The following is an 18,111-nucleotide window of genomic DNA, read 5'->3' on the forward strand; positions in this document are numbered from 1 at the left end:
TCTGGTCCAGTAGCCTAGACTAGACACACCCAGACTACAGACTGTTCTGGCCCAGTAACCTAAACTAGACACACCCAGACTACAGTCTGTTCTGGCCCAGTAACCTAGACTAGACACACCCAGACTACAGACTGTTCTGGCCCAGTAACCTAGACTAGACAGACCCAGACTACAGACTGTTCTGGCCCAGTAACCTAGACTAGACACACCCAGACTACAGACTGTTCTGGCCCAGTAACCTAGACTAGACACACCCAGACTACAGACTGTTCTGGACCAGTAACCTAGACTAGACACACCCAGACTACAGACTGTTCTGGCCCAGTAACCTAGACTAGACACACCCAGACTTCAGTCTGTTCTGGCCCAGTAACCTAGACTAGACACACCCAGACTACAGTCTGTTCTGGCCCAGTAACCTAGACTAGACACACCCAGACATCCTGATTCTTTACTATTGGACAGCCTGATTCTATACTATTGGACAGCCTGATTCTATGCTATTGGACAGCCTGATTCTTTACTATTGGACAGCCTGATTCTTTACTATTGGACAGCCTGATTCTATACTATTGGACAGCCTGATTCTTTACTATTGGACAGCCTGATTCTTTACTATTGGACAGCCTGATTCTATACTATTGGACAGCCTGATTCTATACTATTGGACAGCCTGATTCTTTACTATTGGACAGCCTGATTCTATACTATTGGACAGCCTGATTCTATACTATTGGACAGCCTGATTCCAAAACATTTGTATTTATTTGATATTAAACTCAGAGTATTTTGGTACTGGTACAGAGAGTAGGTAATAACTAGTTACTGGTACAGAGGGTAGGTAATAACTAGGTACTGGTACAGAGGGTAGGTAATAACTAGTTACTGGTACAGAGGGTAGGTAATAACTAGTTACTGGTACAGAGAGTGGGTAATAACTAGTTACTGGTACAGAGGGTAGGTAATAACTAGTTACTGGTACAGAGGGTAGGTAATAACTAGTTACTGGTACAGAGGGTAGGTAATAACTAGTTACTGGTACAGAGGGTAGGTAATATCTAGTTACTGGTACATAGGGTAGGTAATAACTAGTTACTGGTACAGAGGGTATGTAATAACTAGTTACTGGTACAGAGGGTAGGTAATAACTAGTCACTGGTACATAGGGTTGGTAATAACTAGTTACTAGTACAGAGGGTAGGTAATAACTAGTTACTGGTACAGAGAGTGGGTAATATCTAGTTACTGGTACAGTTAGTGGGTAATAACTAGTTACTGGTACATAGGGTAGGTAATATCTAGTTACTGGTACAGTTAGTAGGTAATATCTAGTTACTGGTACATAGGGTAGGTAATAACTAGTTACTGTTACATAGGGTAGGTAATAACTAGTTACTGGTACAGTTAGTGGGTAATAACTAGTTACTGGTACAGAGAGTGGGTAATAACTAGTTACTGGTACAGTTAGTGGGTAATAACTAGTTACTGGTACAGTTAGTGGGTAATAACTAGTTACTGGTACAGAGGGTAGGTAATATCTAGTTACTGGTACAGTTAGTGGGTAATAACTAGTTACTGGTACATAGGGTAGGTAATAACTAGTTACTGGTACAGAGAGTGGGTAATAACTAGTTACTGGTACATAGGGTAGGTAATAACTAGTTACTGGTACAGTTAGTGGGTAATAACTAGTTACTGGTACAGTTAGTGGGTAATAACTAGTTACTGGTACAGAGAGTAGGTAATAACTAGTTACTGGTACAGAGAGTGGGTAATAACTAGTTAATGGTACAGAGGGTAGGTAATAACTAGTTACTGGTACATAGGGTAGGTAATAACTAGTTACTGGTACAGAGGGTAGGTAATAACTAGTTACTGGTACAGAGAGTGGGTAATAACTAGTTACTGGTACAGAGAGTGGGTAAAAACTAGTTACTGGTACAGTTAGTGGGTAATAACTAGTTACTGGTACAGAGGGTAGGTAATAACTAGTTACTGGTACATAGAGTGGGTAATAACTAGTTACTGGTACAGAGGGTAGGTAATAACTAGTTACTGGTACAGTTAGTGGGTAATAACTAGTTACTGGTACAGTTAGTGGGTAATAACTAGTTACTGGTACAGAGGGTAGGTAATAGCTAGTTACTGGTACAGTTAGTGGGTAATAACTAGTTACTGGTACAGTTAGTGGGTAATAACTAGTTACTGGTACAGAGGGTAGGTAATAACGAGTTACTGATACAGAGGGTAGGTAATAACTAGTTACTGGTACAGAGAGTGGGTAATAACTAGTTACTGGTACAGAGGGTAGGTAATAACTAGTTACTGGTACATAGAGTGGGTAATAACTAGTTACTGGTACAGAGGGTAGGTAATAACTAGTTACTGGTACAGTTAGTGGGTAATAACTAGTTACTGGTACAGTTAGTGGGTAATAACTAGTTACTGGTACAGAGGGTAGGTAATAACTAGTTACTGGTACAGTTAGTGGGTAATAACTAGTTACTGGTACAGTTAGTGGGTAATAACTAGTTACTGGTACAGTTAGTGGGTAATAACTAGTTACTGGTACAGTTAGTGGGTAATAACTAGTTACTGGTACAGAGGGTAGGTAATAACTAGTTACTGGTACATAGGGTAGGTAATAACTAGTTACTGGTACAGAGGGTTGGTAATAACTAGTTACTGGTACAGTTAGTGGGTAATAACTAGTTACTGGTACAGTTAGTGGGTAATAACTAGTTACTGGTACAGTTAGTGGGTAATAACTAGTTACTGGTACAGTTAGTGGGTAATAACTAGTTACTGGTACAGTTAGTAGGTAATAACTAGTTACTGGTACAGTTAGTGGGTAATAACTAGTTACTGGTACATAGGGTAGGTAATAACTAGTTACTGGTACAGTTAGTGGGTAATAACTAGTTACTGGTACAGAGGGTAGGTAATAACTAGTTACTGGTACAGTTAGTGGGTAATAACTAGTTACTGGTACAGTTAGTGGGTAATAACTAGTTACTGGTACAGAGGGTAGGTAATAACTAGTTACTGGTACAGTTAGTGGGTAATAACTAGTTACTGGTACAGTTAGTGGGTAATAACTAGTTACTGGTACAGTTAGTGGGTAATAACTAGTTACTGGTACAGTTAGTGGGTAATAACTAGTTACTGGTACAGAGGGTAGGTAATAACTAGTTACTGGTACATAGGGTAGGTAATAACTAGTTACTGGTACAGAGGGTTGGTAATAACTAGTTACTGGTACAGTTAGTGGGTAATAACTAGTTACTGGTACAGTTAGTGGGTAATAACTAGTTACTGGTACAGTTAGTGGGTAATAACTAGTTACTGGTACAGTTAGTGGGTAATAACTAGTTACTGGTACAGTTAGTAGGTAATAACTAGTTACTGGTACAGTTAGTGGGTAATAACTAGTTACTGGTACATAGGGTAGGTAATAACTAGTTACTGGTACAGTTAGTGGGTAATAACTAGTTACTGGTACAGAGGGTAGGTAATAACTAGTTACTGGTACAGTTAGTGGGTAATAACTAGTTACTGGTACAGAGAGTGGGTAATAACTAGTTACTGGTACAGTTAGTGGGTAATAACTAGTTACTGGTACAGAGAGTGGGTAATAACTAGTTACTGGTACAGAGGGTAGGTAATAACTAGTTACTGGTACAGTTAGTGGGTAATAACTAGTTACTGGTACAGTTAGTGGGTAATAACTAGTTACTGGTACAGAGGGTAGGTAATATCTAGTTACTGGTACAGAGGGTAGGTAATAACTAGTCACTGGTACATAGGGTTGGTAATAACTAGTTACTAGTACAGAGGGTAGGTAATAACTAGTTACTGGTACAGAGAGTGGGTAATATCTAGTTACTGGTACAGTTAGTGGGTAATAACTAGTTACTGTTACATAGGGTAGGTAATAACTAGTTACTGGTACAGTTAGTGGGTAATAACTAGTTACTGGTACAGAGAGTGGGTAATAACTAGTTACTGGTACAGTTAGTGGGTAATAACTAGTTACTGGTACAGTTAGTGGGTAATAACTAGTTACTGGTACAGAGGGTAGGTAATAACTAGTTACTGGTACAGTTAGTGGGTAATAACTAGTTACTGGTACATAGGGTAGGTAATAACTAGTTACTGGTACAGAGAGTGGGTAATAACTAGTTACTGGTACATAGGGTAGGTACTAACTAGTTACTGGTACAGTTAGTGGGTAATAACTAGTTACTGGTACAGTTAGTGGGTAATAACTAGTTACTGGTACAGAGAGTAGGTAATAACTAGTTACTGGTACAGAGAGTGGGTAATAACTAGTTAATGGTACAGAGGGTAGGTAATAACTAGTTACTGGTACATAGGGTAGGTAATAACTAGTTACTGGTACAGAGAGTGGGTAATAACTAGTTACTGGTACAGAGAGTGGGTAATAACTAGTTACTGGTACAGTTAGTGGGTAATAACTAGTTACTGGTACAGAGGGTAGGTAATAACTAGTTACTGGTACATAGAGTGGGTAATAACTAGTTACTGGTACAGAGGGTAGGTAATAACTAGTTACTGGTACAGTTAGTGGGTAATAACTAGTTACTGGTACAGTTAGTGGGTAATAACTAGTTACTGGTACAGAGGGTAGGTAATAACTAGTTACTGGTACAGTTAGTGGGTAATAACTAGTTACTGGTACAGTTAGTGGGTAATAACTAGTTACTGGTACAGAGGGTAGGTAATAACGAGTTACTGATACAGAGGGTAGGTAATAACTAGTTACTGGTACAGTTAGTGGGTAATAACTAGTTACTGGTACAGAGGGTAGGTAATAACTAGTTACTGGTACAGAGAGTGGGTAATAACTAGTTACTGGTACAGAGGGTAGGTAATAACTAGTTACTGGTACATAGAGTGGGTAATAACTAGTTACTGGTACAGAGGGTAGGTAATAACTAGTTACTGGTACAGTTAGTGGGTAATAACTAGTTACTGGTACAGTTAGTGGGTAATAACTAGTTACTGGTACAGAGGGTAGGTAATAACTAGTTACTGGTACAGTTAGTGGGTAATAACTAGTTACTGGTACAGTTAGTGGGTAATAACTAGTTACTGGTACAGTTAGTGGGTAATAACTAGTTACTGGTACAGTTAGTGGGTAATAACTAGTTACTGGTACAGTTAGTAGGTAATAACTAGTTACTGGTACAGTTAGTGGGTAATAACTAGTTACTGGTACATAGGGTAGGTAATAACTAGTTACTGGTACAGTTAGTGGGTAATAACTAGTTACTGGTACAGAGGGTAGGTAATAACTAGTTACTGGTACAGTTAGTGGGTAATAACTAGTTACTGGTACAGAGAGTGGGTAATAACTAGTTACTGGTACAGTTAGTCGGTAATAACTAGTTACTGGTACAGAGAGTGGGTAATAACTAGTTACTGGTACAGAGGGTAGGTAATAACTAGTTACTGGTACAGTTAGTGGGTAATAACTAGTTACTGGTACAGTTAGTGGGTAATAACTAGTTACTGGTACAGAGGGTTGGTAATATCTAGTTACTGGTACAGTTGGTGGGTAATAACTAGTTACTGGTACAGAGGGTAGGTAATAACTAGTTACTGGTACAGTTAGTGGGTAATAACTAGTTACTGGTACAGAGGGTAGGTAATAACTAGTTACTGGTACAGTTAGTGGGTAATAACTAGTTACTGGTACAGTTAGTGGGTAATAACTAGTTACTGGTACAGTTAGTGGGTAATAACTAGTTACTGGTACAGTTAGTGGGTAATAACTAGTTACTGGTACAGAGGGTAGGTAATAACTAGTTACTGGTACATAGGGTAGGTAATAACTAGTTACTGGTACAGAGGGTTGGTAATAACTAGTTACTGGTACAGTTAGTGGGTAATAACTAGTTACTGGTACAGTTAGTGGGTAATAACTAGTTACTGGTACAGTTAGTGGGTAATAACTAGTTACTGGTACAGTTAGTGGGTAATAACTAGTTACTGGTACAGTTAGTGGGTAATAACTAGTTACTGGTACAGTTAGTAGGTAATAACTAGTTACTGGTACAGTTAGTGGGTAATAACTAGTTACTGGTACATAGGGTAGGTAATAACTAGTTACTGGTACAGTTAGTGGGTAATAACTAGTTACTGGTACAGAGGGTAGGTAATAACTAGTTACTGGTACAGAGGGTAGGTAATAACTAGTTACTGGTACAGTTAGTGGGTAATAACTAGTTACTGGTACAGAGAGTGGGTAATAACTAGTTACTGGTACAGTTAGTGGGTAATAACTAGTTACTGGTACAGTTAGTGGGTAATAACTAGTTACTGGTACAGAGAGTGGGTAATAACTAGTTACTGGTACAGAGGGTAGGTAATAACTAGTTACTGGTACAGTTAGTGGGTAATAACTAGTTACTGGTACAGTTAGTGGGTAATAACTAGTTACTGGTACAGAGAGTGGATAATAACTAGTTACTGGTACAGTTAGTGGGTAATAACTAGTTACTGGTACAGTTAGTGGGTAATAACTAGTTACTGGTACAGAGGGTTGGTAATATCTAGTTACTGGTACAGTTAGTGGGTAATAACTAGTTACTGGTACAGAGGGTAGGTAATAACTAGTTACTGGTATAGAGGGTTGGTAATAACTAGTTACTGGTAGAGTTTGTGGGTAATAACTAGTTACTGGTACATAGGGTAGGTAATAACTAGTTACTGGTACAGTTAGTGGGTAATAACTAGTTACTGTTACATAGGGTAGGTAATAACTAGTTACTGGTACAGTTAGTGGGTAATAACTAGTTACTGGTACAGAGAGTGGGTAATATCTAGTTACTTGTACAGTTAGTGGGTAATAACTAGTTACTGGTACAGTAACAAGAATTAGTGGGTAATATCTAGTTACTGGTACAGAGGGTAGGTAATAACTAGTTACTGGTACAGTTAGTGGGTAATAACTAGTTACTGGTACAGTTAGTGGGTAATATCTAGTTACTGGTACAGAGGGTAGGTAATAACTAGTTACTGGTACGGTTAGTGGGTAATAACTAGTTACTGTTACATAGGGTAGGTAATAACTAGTTACTGGTACAGTTAGTGGGTAATAACTAGTTACTGGTACATAGGGTAGGTAATAACTAGTTACTGGTACAGTTAGTGGGTAATAACTAGTTACTGGTACAGAGGGTAGGTAATAACTAGTTACTGGTACAGTTAGTGGGTAATAACTAGTTACTGGAACAGTTAGTGGGTAATAACTAGTTACTGGTACAGAGGGTAGGTAATATCTAGTTACTGGTACAGAGAGTGGGTAATAACTAGTTACTGTTACATAGGGTAGGTAATAACTAGTTACTGGTACATAGGGTAGGTAATAACTAGTACTGGTACAGAGGGTTGGTAATAACTAGTTACTGGTACAGTTAGTGGGTAATAACTAGTTACTGGTACAGAGAGTGGATAATAACTAGTTACTGGTACAGTTAGTGGTAATAACTAGTTACTGGTACAGTTAGTGGGTAATAACTAGTTACTGGCACAGAGGGTTGGTAATATCTAGTTACTGGTACAGTTAGTGGGTAATAACTAGTTACTGTTACATAGGGTAGGTAATAACTAGTTACTGGTACAGTTAGTGGGTAATAACTAGTTACTGGTACAGTAACAAGAATTAGTGGGTAATATCTAGTTACTGGTACAGATGGTAGGTAATAACTAGTTACTGGTACAGTTAGTGGGTAATAACTAGTTACTGGTACAGTTAGTGGGTAATATCTAGTTACTGGTACAGAGGGTAGGTAATAACTAGTTACTGGTACGGTTAGTGGGTAATAACTAGTTACTGTTACATAGGTAGGTAATAACTAGTTACTGGTACAGTTAGTGGGTAATAACTAGTTACTGGTACATAGGGTAGGTAATAACTAGTTACTGGTACAGTTAGTGGGTAATAACTAGTTACTGGTACAGAGGGTAGGTAATAACTAGTTACTGGTACAGTTAGTGGGTAATAACTAGTTACTGGAACAGTTAGTGGGTAATAACTAGTTACTGGTACAGAGGGTAGGTAATATCTAGTTACTGGTACAGAGAGTGGGTAATAACTATTTACTGTTACATAGGGTAGGTAATAACTAGTTACTGGTACATAGGGTAGGTAATAACTAGTACTGGTACAGAGGGTTGGTAATAACTAGTTACTGGTACAGTTAGTGGGTAATAACTAGTTACTGGTACAGAGAGTGGATAATAACTAGTTACTGGTACAGTTAGTGGGTAATAACTAGTTACTGGTACAGTTAGTGGGTAATAACTAGTTACTGGTACAGAGGGTTGGTAATATCTAGTTACTGGTACAGTTAGTGGGTAATAACTAGTTACTGTTACATAGGGTAGGTAATAACTAGTTACTGGTACAGTTAGTGGGTAATAACTAGTTACTGGTACAGTAACAAGAATTAGTGGGTAATATCTAGTTACTGGTACAGATGGTAGGTAATAACTAGTTACTGGTACAGTTAGTGGGTAATAACTAGTTACTGGTACAGTTAGTGGGTAATATCTAGTTACTGGTACAGAGGGTAGGTAATAACTAGTTACTGGTACGGTTAGTGGGTAATAACTAGTTACTGTTACATAGGGTAGGTAATAACTAGTTACTGGTACAGTTAGTGGGTAATAACTAGTTACTGGTACATAGGGTAGGTAATAACTAGTTACTGGTACAGTTAGTGGGTAATAACTAGTTACTGGTACAGAGGGTAGGTAATAACTAGTTACTGGTACAGTTAGTGGGTAATAACTAGTTACTGGTACAGTTAGTGGGTAATAACTAGTTACTGGTACAGAGGGTAGGTAATAACTAGTTACTGGTACAGTTAGTGGGTAATAACTAGTTACTGGTACAGTTAGTGGGTAATAACTAGTTACTGGTACAGTTAGTGGGTAATAACTAGTTACTGGTACAGTTAGTGGGTAATAACTAGTTACTGGTACATAGGGTAGGTAATAACTAGTTACTGGTACAGAGGGTTGGTAATAACTAGTTACTGGTACAGTTAGTGGGTAATAACTAGTTACTGGTACAGTTAGTGGGTAATAACTAGTTACTGGTACAGAGGGTAGGTAATAACTAGTTACTGGTATAGAGGGTTGGTAATAACTAGTTACTGGTAGAGTTTGTGGGTAATAACTAGTTACTGGTACATAGGGTAGGTAATAACTAGTTACTGGTACAGTTAGTGGGTAATAACTAGTTACTGTTACATAGGGTAGGTAATAACTAGTTACTGGTACAGTTAGTGGGTAATAACTAGTTACTGGTACAGAGGGTAGGTAATAACTAGTTACTGGTATAGAGGGTTGGTAATAACTAGTTACTGGTAGAGTTTGTGGGTAATAACTAGTTACTGGTACATAGGGTAGGTAATAACTAGTTACTGGTACAGTTAGTGGGTAATAACTAGTTACTGTTACATAGGGTAGGTAATAACTAGTTACTGGTACAGTTAGTGGGTAATAACTAGTTACTGGTACAGAGAGTGGGTAATATCTAGTTACTTGTACAGTTAGTGGGTAATAACTAGTTACTGGTACAGTAACAAGAATTAGTGGGTAATATCTAGTTACTGGTACAGAGGGTAGGTAATAACTAGTTACTGGTACAGTTAGTGGGTAATAACTAGTTACTGGTACAGTTAGTGGGTAATATCTAGTTACTGGTACAGAGGGTAGGTAATAACTAGTTACTGGTACGGTTAGTGGGTAATAACTAGTTACTGTTACATAGGGTAGGTAATAACTAGTTACTGGTACAGTTAGTGGGTAATAACTAGTTACTGGTACATAGGGTAGGTAATAACTAGTTACTGGTACAGTTAGTGGGTAATAACTAGTTACTGGTACAGAGGGTAGGTAATAACTAGTTACTGGTACAGTTAGTGGGTAATAACTAGTTACTGGAACAGTTAGTGGGTAATAACTAGTTACTGGTACAGAGGGTAGGTAATATCTAGTTACTGGTACAGAGAGTGGGTAATAACTAGTTACTGTTACATAGGGTAGGTAATAACTAGTTACTGGTACATAGGGTAGGTAATAACTAGTACTGGTACAGAGGGTTGGTAATAACTAGTTACTGGTACAGTTAGTGGGTAATAACTAGTTACTGGTACAGAGAGTGGATAATAACTAGTTACTGGTACAGTTAGTGGGTAATAACTAGTTACTGGTACAGTTAGTGGGTAATAACTAGTTACTGGTACAGAGGGTTGGTAATATCTAGTTACTGGTACAGTTAGTGGGTAATAACTAGTTACTGTTACATAGGGTAGGTAATAACTAGTTACTGGTACAGTTAGTGGGTAATAACTAGTTACTGGTACAGTAACAAGAATTAGTGGGTAATATCTAGTTACTGGTACAGATGGTAGGTAATAACTAGTTACTGGTACAGTTAGTGGGTAATAACTAGTTACTGGTACAGTTAGTGGGTAATATCTAGTTACTGGTACAGAGGGTAGGTAATAACTAGTTACTGGTACGGTTAGTGGGTAATAACTAGTTACTGTTACATAGGGTAGGTAATAACTAGTTACTGGTACAGTTAGTGGGTAATAACTAGTTACTGGTACATAGGGTAGGTAATAACTAGTTACTGGTACAGTTAGTGGGTAATAACTAGTTACTGGTACAGAGGGTAGGTAATAACTAGTTACTGGTACAGTTAGTGGGTAATAACTAGTTACTGGAACAGTTAGTGGGTAATAACTAGTTACTGGTACAGAGGGTAGGTAATATCTAGTTACTGGTACAGAGAGTGGGTAATAACTAGTTACTGTTACATAGGGTAGGTAATAACTAGTTACTGGTACATAGGGTAGGTAATAACTAGTACTGGTACATAGGGTTGGTAATAACTAGTTACTGGTACAGTTAGTGGGTAATAACTAGTTACTGGTACAGAGAGTGGATAATAACTAGTTACTGGTACAGTTAGTGGGTAATAACTAGTTACTGGTACAGTTAGTGGGTAATAACTAGTTACTGGTACAGAGGGTTGGTAATATCTAGTTACTGGTACAGTTAGTGGGTAATAACTAGTTACTGTTACATAGGGTAGGTAATAACTAGTTACTGGTACAGTTAGTGGGTAATAACTAGTTACTGGTACAGTAACAAGAATTAGTGGGTAATATCTAGTTACTGGTACAGATGGTAGGTAATAACTAGTTACTGGTACAGTTAGTGGGTAATAACTAGTTACTGGTACAGTTAGTGGGTAATATCTAGTTACTGGTACAGAGGGTAGGTAATAACTAGTTACTGGTACGGTTAGTGGGTAATAACTAGTTACTGTTACATAGGGTAGGTAATAACTAGTTACTGGTACAGTTAGTGGGTAATAACTAGTTACTGGTACATAGGGTAGGTAATAACTAGTTACTGGTACAGTTAGTGGGTAATAACTAGTTACTGGTACAGAGGGTAGGTAATAACTAGTTACTGGTACAGTTAGTGGGTAATAACTAGTTACTGGTACAGTTAGTGGGTAATAACTAGTTACTGGTACAGAGGGTAGGTAATAACTAGTTACTGGTACAGTTAGTGGGTAATAACTAGTTACTGGTACAGTTAGTGGGTAATAACTAGTTACTGGTACAGTTAGTGGGTAATAACTAGTTACTGGTACAGTTAGTGGGTAATAACTAGTTACTGGTACATAGGGTAGGTAATAACTAGTTACTGGTACAGAGGGTTGGTAATAACTAGTTACTGGTACAGTTAGTGGGTAATAACTAGTTACTGGTACAGTTAGTGGGTAATAACTAGTTACTGGTACAGTTAGTAGGTAATAACTAGTTACTGGTACAGTTAGTGGGTAATAACTAGTTACTGGTACATAGGGTAGGTAATAACTAGTTACTGGTACAGTTAGTGGGTAATAACTAGTTACTGGTACAGAGGGTAGGTAATAACTAGTTACTGGTACAGTTAGTGGGTAATAACTAGTTACTGGTACAGAGAGTGGGTAATAACTAGTTACTGGTACAGTTAGTGGGTAATAACTAGTTACTGGTACAGAGAGTGGGTAATAACTAGTTACTGGTACAGAGGGTAGGTAATAACTAGTTACTGGTACAGTTAGTGGGTAATAACTAGTTACTGGTACAGTTAGTGGGTAATAACTAGTTACTGGTACAGAGGGTTGGTAATATCTAGTTACTGGTACAGTTGGTGGGTAATAACTAGTTACTGGTACAGAGGGTAGGTAATAACTAGTTACTGGTACAGTTAGTGGGTAATAACTAGTTACTGGTACAGTTAGTGGGTAATAACTAGTTACTGGTACAGAGGGTAGGTAATAACTAGTTACTGGTACAGTTAGTGGGTAATAACTAGTTACTGGTACAGTAACAAGAATTAGTGGGTAATATCTAGTTACTGGTACAGAGGGTAGGTAATAACTAGTTACTGGTACAGTTAGTGGGTAATAACTAGTTACTGTACAGTTAGTGGGTAATAACTAGTTACTGGTACAGAGGGTAGGTAATAACTAGTTACTGGTACAGTTAGTGGGTAATAACTAGTTACTGGTACAGTTAGTGGGTAATAACTAGTTACTGGTACAGTTAGTGGGTAATAACTAGTTACTGGTACAGAGGGTAGGTAATAACTAGTTACTGGTACAGTTAGTGGGTAATAACTAGTTACTGGTACAGTTAGTGGGTAATAACTAGTTACTGGTACAGTTAGTGGGTAATAACTAGTTACTGGTACAGTTAGTGGGTAATAACTAGTTACTGGTACAGTTAGTGGGTAATAACTAGTTACTGGTACAGAGGGTAGGTAATATCTAGTTACTGGTACAGAGAGTGGGTAATAACTAGTTACTGTTACATAGGGTAGGTAATAACTAGTTACTGGTACAGAGAGTGGGTAATAACTAGTTACTGGTACAGTTAGTGGGTAATAACTAGTTACTGGAACAGTTAGTGGGTAATAACTAGTTACTGGTACAGAGGGTAGGTAATATCTAGTTACTGGTACAGAGAGTGGGTAATAACTAGTTACTGTTACATAGGGTAGGTAATAACTAGTTACTGGTACATAGGGTAGGTAATAACTAGTACTGGTACAGAGGGTTGGTAATAACTAGTTACTGGTACAGTTAGTGGGTAATAACTAGTTACTGGTACAGAGAGTGGATAATAACTAGTTACTGGTACAGTTAGTGGGTAATAACTAGTTACTGGTACAGTTAGTGGGTAATAACTAGTTACTGGTACAGAGGGTTGGTAATATCTAGTTACTGGTACAGTTAGTGGGTAATAACTAGTTACTGGTACAGAGGGTAGGTAATAACTAGTTACTGGTATAGAGGGTTGGTAATAACTAGTTACTGGTAGAGTTTGTGGGTAATAACTAGTTACTGGTACATAGGGTAGGTAATAACTAGTTACTGGTACAGTTAGTGGGTAATAACTAGTTACTGTTACATAGGGTAGGTAATAACTAGTTACTGGTACAGTTAGTGGGTAATAACTAGTTACTGGTACAGAGAGTGGGTAATATCTAGTTACTTGTACAGTTAGTGGGTAATAACTAGTTACTGGTACAGTAACAAGAATTAGTGGGTAATATCTAGTTACTGGTACAGAGGGTAGGTAATAACTAGTTACTGGTACAGTTAGTGGGTAATAACTAGTTACTGGTACAGTTAGTGGGTAATATCTAGTTACTGGTACAGAGGGTAGGTAATAACTAGTTACTGGTACGGTTAGTGGGTAATAACTAGTTACTGTTACATAGGGTAGGTAATAACTAGTTACTGGTACAGTTAGTGGGTAATAACTAGTTACTGGTACATAGGGTAGGTAATAACTAGTTACTGGTACAGTTAGTGGGTAATAACTAGTCACTGGTACTGAGGGTTGGTAATATCTAGTTACTGGTACAGTTTGTGGGTAATAACACATAATCAGACTGAAGTATCCTAATGAGTTGAGCAACTTAGTTGAGCTGCTGGTACTGAACATTGAGGATGAAGAACAGCACCGAGCTCTAACCTGGTACCTCTGCCTTGCACACATAGCCACGCTCCTGAAGCATCTTATCAGTCGGCCCCACAAGAACAGCTATTCACTGGCCCTCCTGAAGCATCTTATCAGTCGGCCCCACAAGAACAGCTATTCACTGGCCCCCCTGAAGCATCTTATCAGTCGGCCCCACAAGAACAGCTATTCACTAGCCCCCCTGAAGCATCTTATCAGTCGGCCCCACAAGAACAGCTATTCACTGGCCCTCCTGAAGCATCTTATCAGTCGGCCCCACAAGAACAGCTATTCACTGGCCCTCCTGAAGCATCTTATCAGTTGGCCCCACAAGAACAGCTATTCACTGGCCCTCCTGAAGCATCTTATCAGTCGGCCCAACAAGAACAGCTATTCACTGGCCCTCCTGAAGCATCTTATCAGTCGGCCCCACAAGAACAGCTATTCACTGGCCCTCCTGAAGCATCTTATCAGTCGGCCCCACAAGAACAGCTATTCACTGGCCCCCCTGAAGCATCTTATCAGTCGGCCCCACAAGAACAGCTATTCACTGGCCCTCCTGAAGCATCTTATCAGTCGGCCCCACAAGAACAGCTATTCACTGGCCCTCCTGAAGCATCTTATCAGTTGGCCCCACAAGAACAGCTATTCACTGGCCCTCCTGAAGCATCTTATCAGTCGGCCCAACAAGAACAGCTATTCACTGGCCCTCCTGAAGCATCTTATCAGTCGGCCCCACAAGAACAGCTATTCACTGGCCCTCCTGAAGCATCTTATCAGTTGGCCCCACAAGAACAGCTATTCACTGGCCCTCCTGAAGCATTTTATCAGTCGGCCCAACAAGAACAGCTATTCACTGGCCCTCCTGAAGCATCTTATCAGTCGGCCCCACAAGAACAGCTATTCACTGGCCCTCCTGAAGCATCTTATCAGTCGGCCCCACAAGAACAGCTATTCACTGGCCCTCCTGAAGCATCTTATCAGTCGGCCCCACAAGAACAGCTATTCACTGGCCCTCCTGAAGCATCTTATCAGTCGGCCCAACAAGAACAGCTATTCACTGGCCCTCCTGAAGCATCTTATCAGTCGGCCCCACAAGAACAGCTATTCACTGGCCCTCCTGAAGCATCTTATCAGTTGGCCCCACAAGAACAGCTATTCACTGGCCCTCCTGAAGCATTTTATCAGTCGGCCCAACAAGAACAGCTATTCACTGGCCCTCCTGAAGCATCTTATCAGTCGGCCCCACAAGAACAGCTATTCACTGGCCCTCCTGAAGCATCTTATCAGTCGGCCCCACAAGAACAGCTATTCACTGGCCCTCCTGAAGCATCTTATCAGTCGGCCCCACAAGAACAGCTATTCACTGGCCCTCCTGAAGCATCTTATCAGTCGGCCCCACAAGAACAGCTATTCACTGGCCCTCCTGAAGCATCTTATCAGTCGGCCCCACAAGAACAGCTATTCACTGGCGCCGCTTCAGGCTGAGGAGTAAAGTTCACACATCCCTATGTGCTACATGTTGCTAGGATACAGGAGAGACTGGCATCACCTTACCCCTCCTCTACCCTCCCTTCAACACATCACCTTACCCCTCCTCTACCCTCCCTTCAACACATCACCTTACCCCTCCTCTACCCTCCCTTCAACACATCACCTTACCCCTCCTCTACCCTCCCTTCAACACATCACCTTACCCCTCCTCTACCCTCCCTTCAACACAGCACCTTACCCCTCCTCTACCCTCCCTTCAACACATCACCTTACCCCTCCTCTACCCTCCCTTCAACACAGCACCTTACCCCTCCTCTACCCTCCCTTCAACACATCACCTTACCCCTCCTCTACCCTCCCTTCAACACAGCACCTTACCCCTCCTCTACCCTCCCTTCAACACAGCACCTTACCCCTCCTCTACCCTCCCTTCAACACATCACCTTACCCCTCCTCTACCCTCCCTTCAACACAGCACCTTACCCCTCCTCTACCCTCCCTTCAACACATCACCTTACCCCTCCTCTACCCTCCCTTCAACACAACACCTTACCCCTCCTCTACCCTCCCTTCAACACAACACCTTACCCCTCCTCTACCCTCCCTTCAACACAGCACCTTACCCCTCCTCTACCCTCCCTTCAACACATCACCTTACCCCTACCCCTCCTCTACCCTCCCTTCAACACAGCACCTTACCCCTCCTCTACCCTCCCTTCAACACATCACCTTACCCCTCCTCTACCCTCCCTTCAACACAACACCTTACCCCTCCTCTACCCTCCCTTCAACACAACACCTTACCCCTCCTCTACCCTCCCTTCAACACATCACCTTACCCCTCCTCTACCCTCCCTTCAACACAGCACCTTACCCCTCCTCTACCCTCCCTTCAACACAGCACCTTACCCCTCCTCTACCCTCCCTTCAACACAGCACCTTACCCCTCCTCTACCCTCGCTCTGCTCATTTTATTTGTCTTTATTTCTCTTTCTTCTCCCTCTCCTCTCCACATCTCTCCTACCTCCCCTCTCTCCCCCTCTCCACATCTCTCCTACCTCCCCTCTCTCCCCCTCTCTCCACATCTCTCCTACCTCCCCTCTCTCCCCCTCTCTCCACATCGCTCCTCCCTCCCCTCTCTCCAGCTCTCTCCTCCCCATCTCCAGCTCTCTCCTCCCCCTCTCTCCACCTCCCTTCTCCTGCTCTCCAGCTCTCTCCTCCCCCTCTCTCCACCTCCCTTCTCCTGCTCTCCAGCTCTACCCCCTCCACCTCCCTTCTCCTGCTCTCCAGCTCTCTCCTCCCTCCCTCCCCTCTCTCCACCACCCTTCTCCTGCTCTCCAGCTCTCTCCTCCCCCCTCTCTCCACCTCCCTTCTCCTGCTCTCCAGTTCTCTCCTCCCTCCCCTCTCTCCACCTCCCTTCTCCTGCTCTCCAGCTCTCTCCTCCCTCCCCTCTCTCCATCTCCCTCTCCTGCTCTTCACCTCTCTCCTCCTTCCCCCTCTCACGAACTCACTCCTCCCACTTCTCTGCCCATCTGTCTGGGAGGGGGGCAGAGTAATGATGTAATGTACGAGCAGGGTAGTGGTTGGCAGATCACCATGAACACAAGAGAGAAAGAGAGACACAGAGAGCAGGAGAGAGAAAGAGAGAGAAAGGGAGGGACCGAGTACAGGAGAGAGCAAGGGGAAGATTGAGAGTGAGTGAGAGAGAGAAAAGGAGGGACACAGAGCAGGAGAGCGATAGAGCGAGCCGGAGAGGGGAGGTTTCTCTGTGTGAACAGAACAGAGAGGTGGATGGTGAACAGAACAGCATTAGCCTTTTTCATCACAGTAGGATGCCAGATCAGAGAGAGAGAATTAATCAGACAGAGAAGAGGGAAGGTCTGAGGAAGGAAACTATACAATCTGGCAACCCTGCAGAGCAGAGTCGAGCGTTGTGATTATACGACTGGCAACCCAACCCTGTATCACGGATGGAACAGAAAGGACTAAACAGAAAGGTTTATAGAGGGGCTGGCTGCGAGAAACAAAAAGGAGTCTGATCTGCGGCCATTTGCACAGGCTACAGCTTCCTTCCCTGTCTGAGCTGAACTGAGCTGCTACTGCCTGCTGTCTGTTGGCTGTCTGTCTGCCTACCTCACTGACTGGCCGTCTGACCGTCTGTCTGTCTGTCTGTCTGTCTGTCTGTCCGTCTGTGTGCTCTCACAATGTGTAACTGAGTATCTCTCATCCTAGTGTGTGTGTGTGTGTGTGACCGTGTGTGTGACCGTGTGTGTGACCGTGTGTGTGTCTCTTCTTCTCTTGCCAATATGATGAGACAGACTCCTGCCCCCAGGAAGGTACAGAGCACTATCTGATGATGTTTATTATGGGATGTTGTTTTTGTCATCTTTTGGTTGGTAAATGTGTGTTAACGGAGCTGTGAACTAGATAGGTGCTTAATCCATACCTCATTTCATTAGGGGATTATGTAAACGTGTCTGCTTGATATTGTTGTTGTATAATTATCTGCCTATGTAGAATATAGCTCCTTGGTTATGTTAACAGC

The 18,111-nt window shown here is 41.3% G+C and overlaps 1 protein-coding gene across 1 annotated transcript in view; it reads left to right on the top strand.

Annotated features, from left to right (window-relative positions):
* The first annotated feature begins 17,660 nt into the window (after window positions 1–17,660).
* LOC115115213 (dynactin subunit 1-like) overlaps window positions 17,661–18,111 on the top strand; it is a 130,481-nt gene continuing 130,030 nt past the window's right edge. The window contains exon 1 of the mRNA XM_065025966.1: window positions 17,661–17,902. Coding sequence (XP_064882038.1) covers window positions 17,873–17,902 — 30 coding nt within the window. The 5' untranslated portion in view covers window positions 17,661–17,872. The remainder of the gene's footprint in view (window positions 17,903–18,111) is intronic.

This window comes from Oncorhynchus nerka, linkage group LG12 (genome assembly GCF_034236695.1).
Source record: "Oncorhynchus nerka isolate Pitt River linkage group LG12, Oner_Uvic_2.0, whole genome shotgun sequence".
Taxonomy (NCBI): Eukaryota; Metazoa; Chordata; class Actinopteri; order Salmoniformes; family Salmonidae; genus Oncorhynchus; species Oncorhynchus nerka.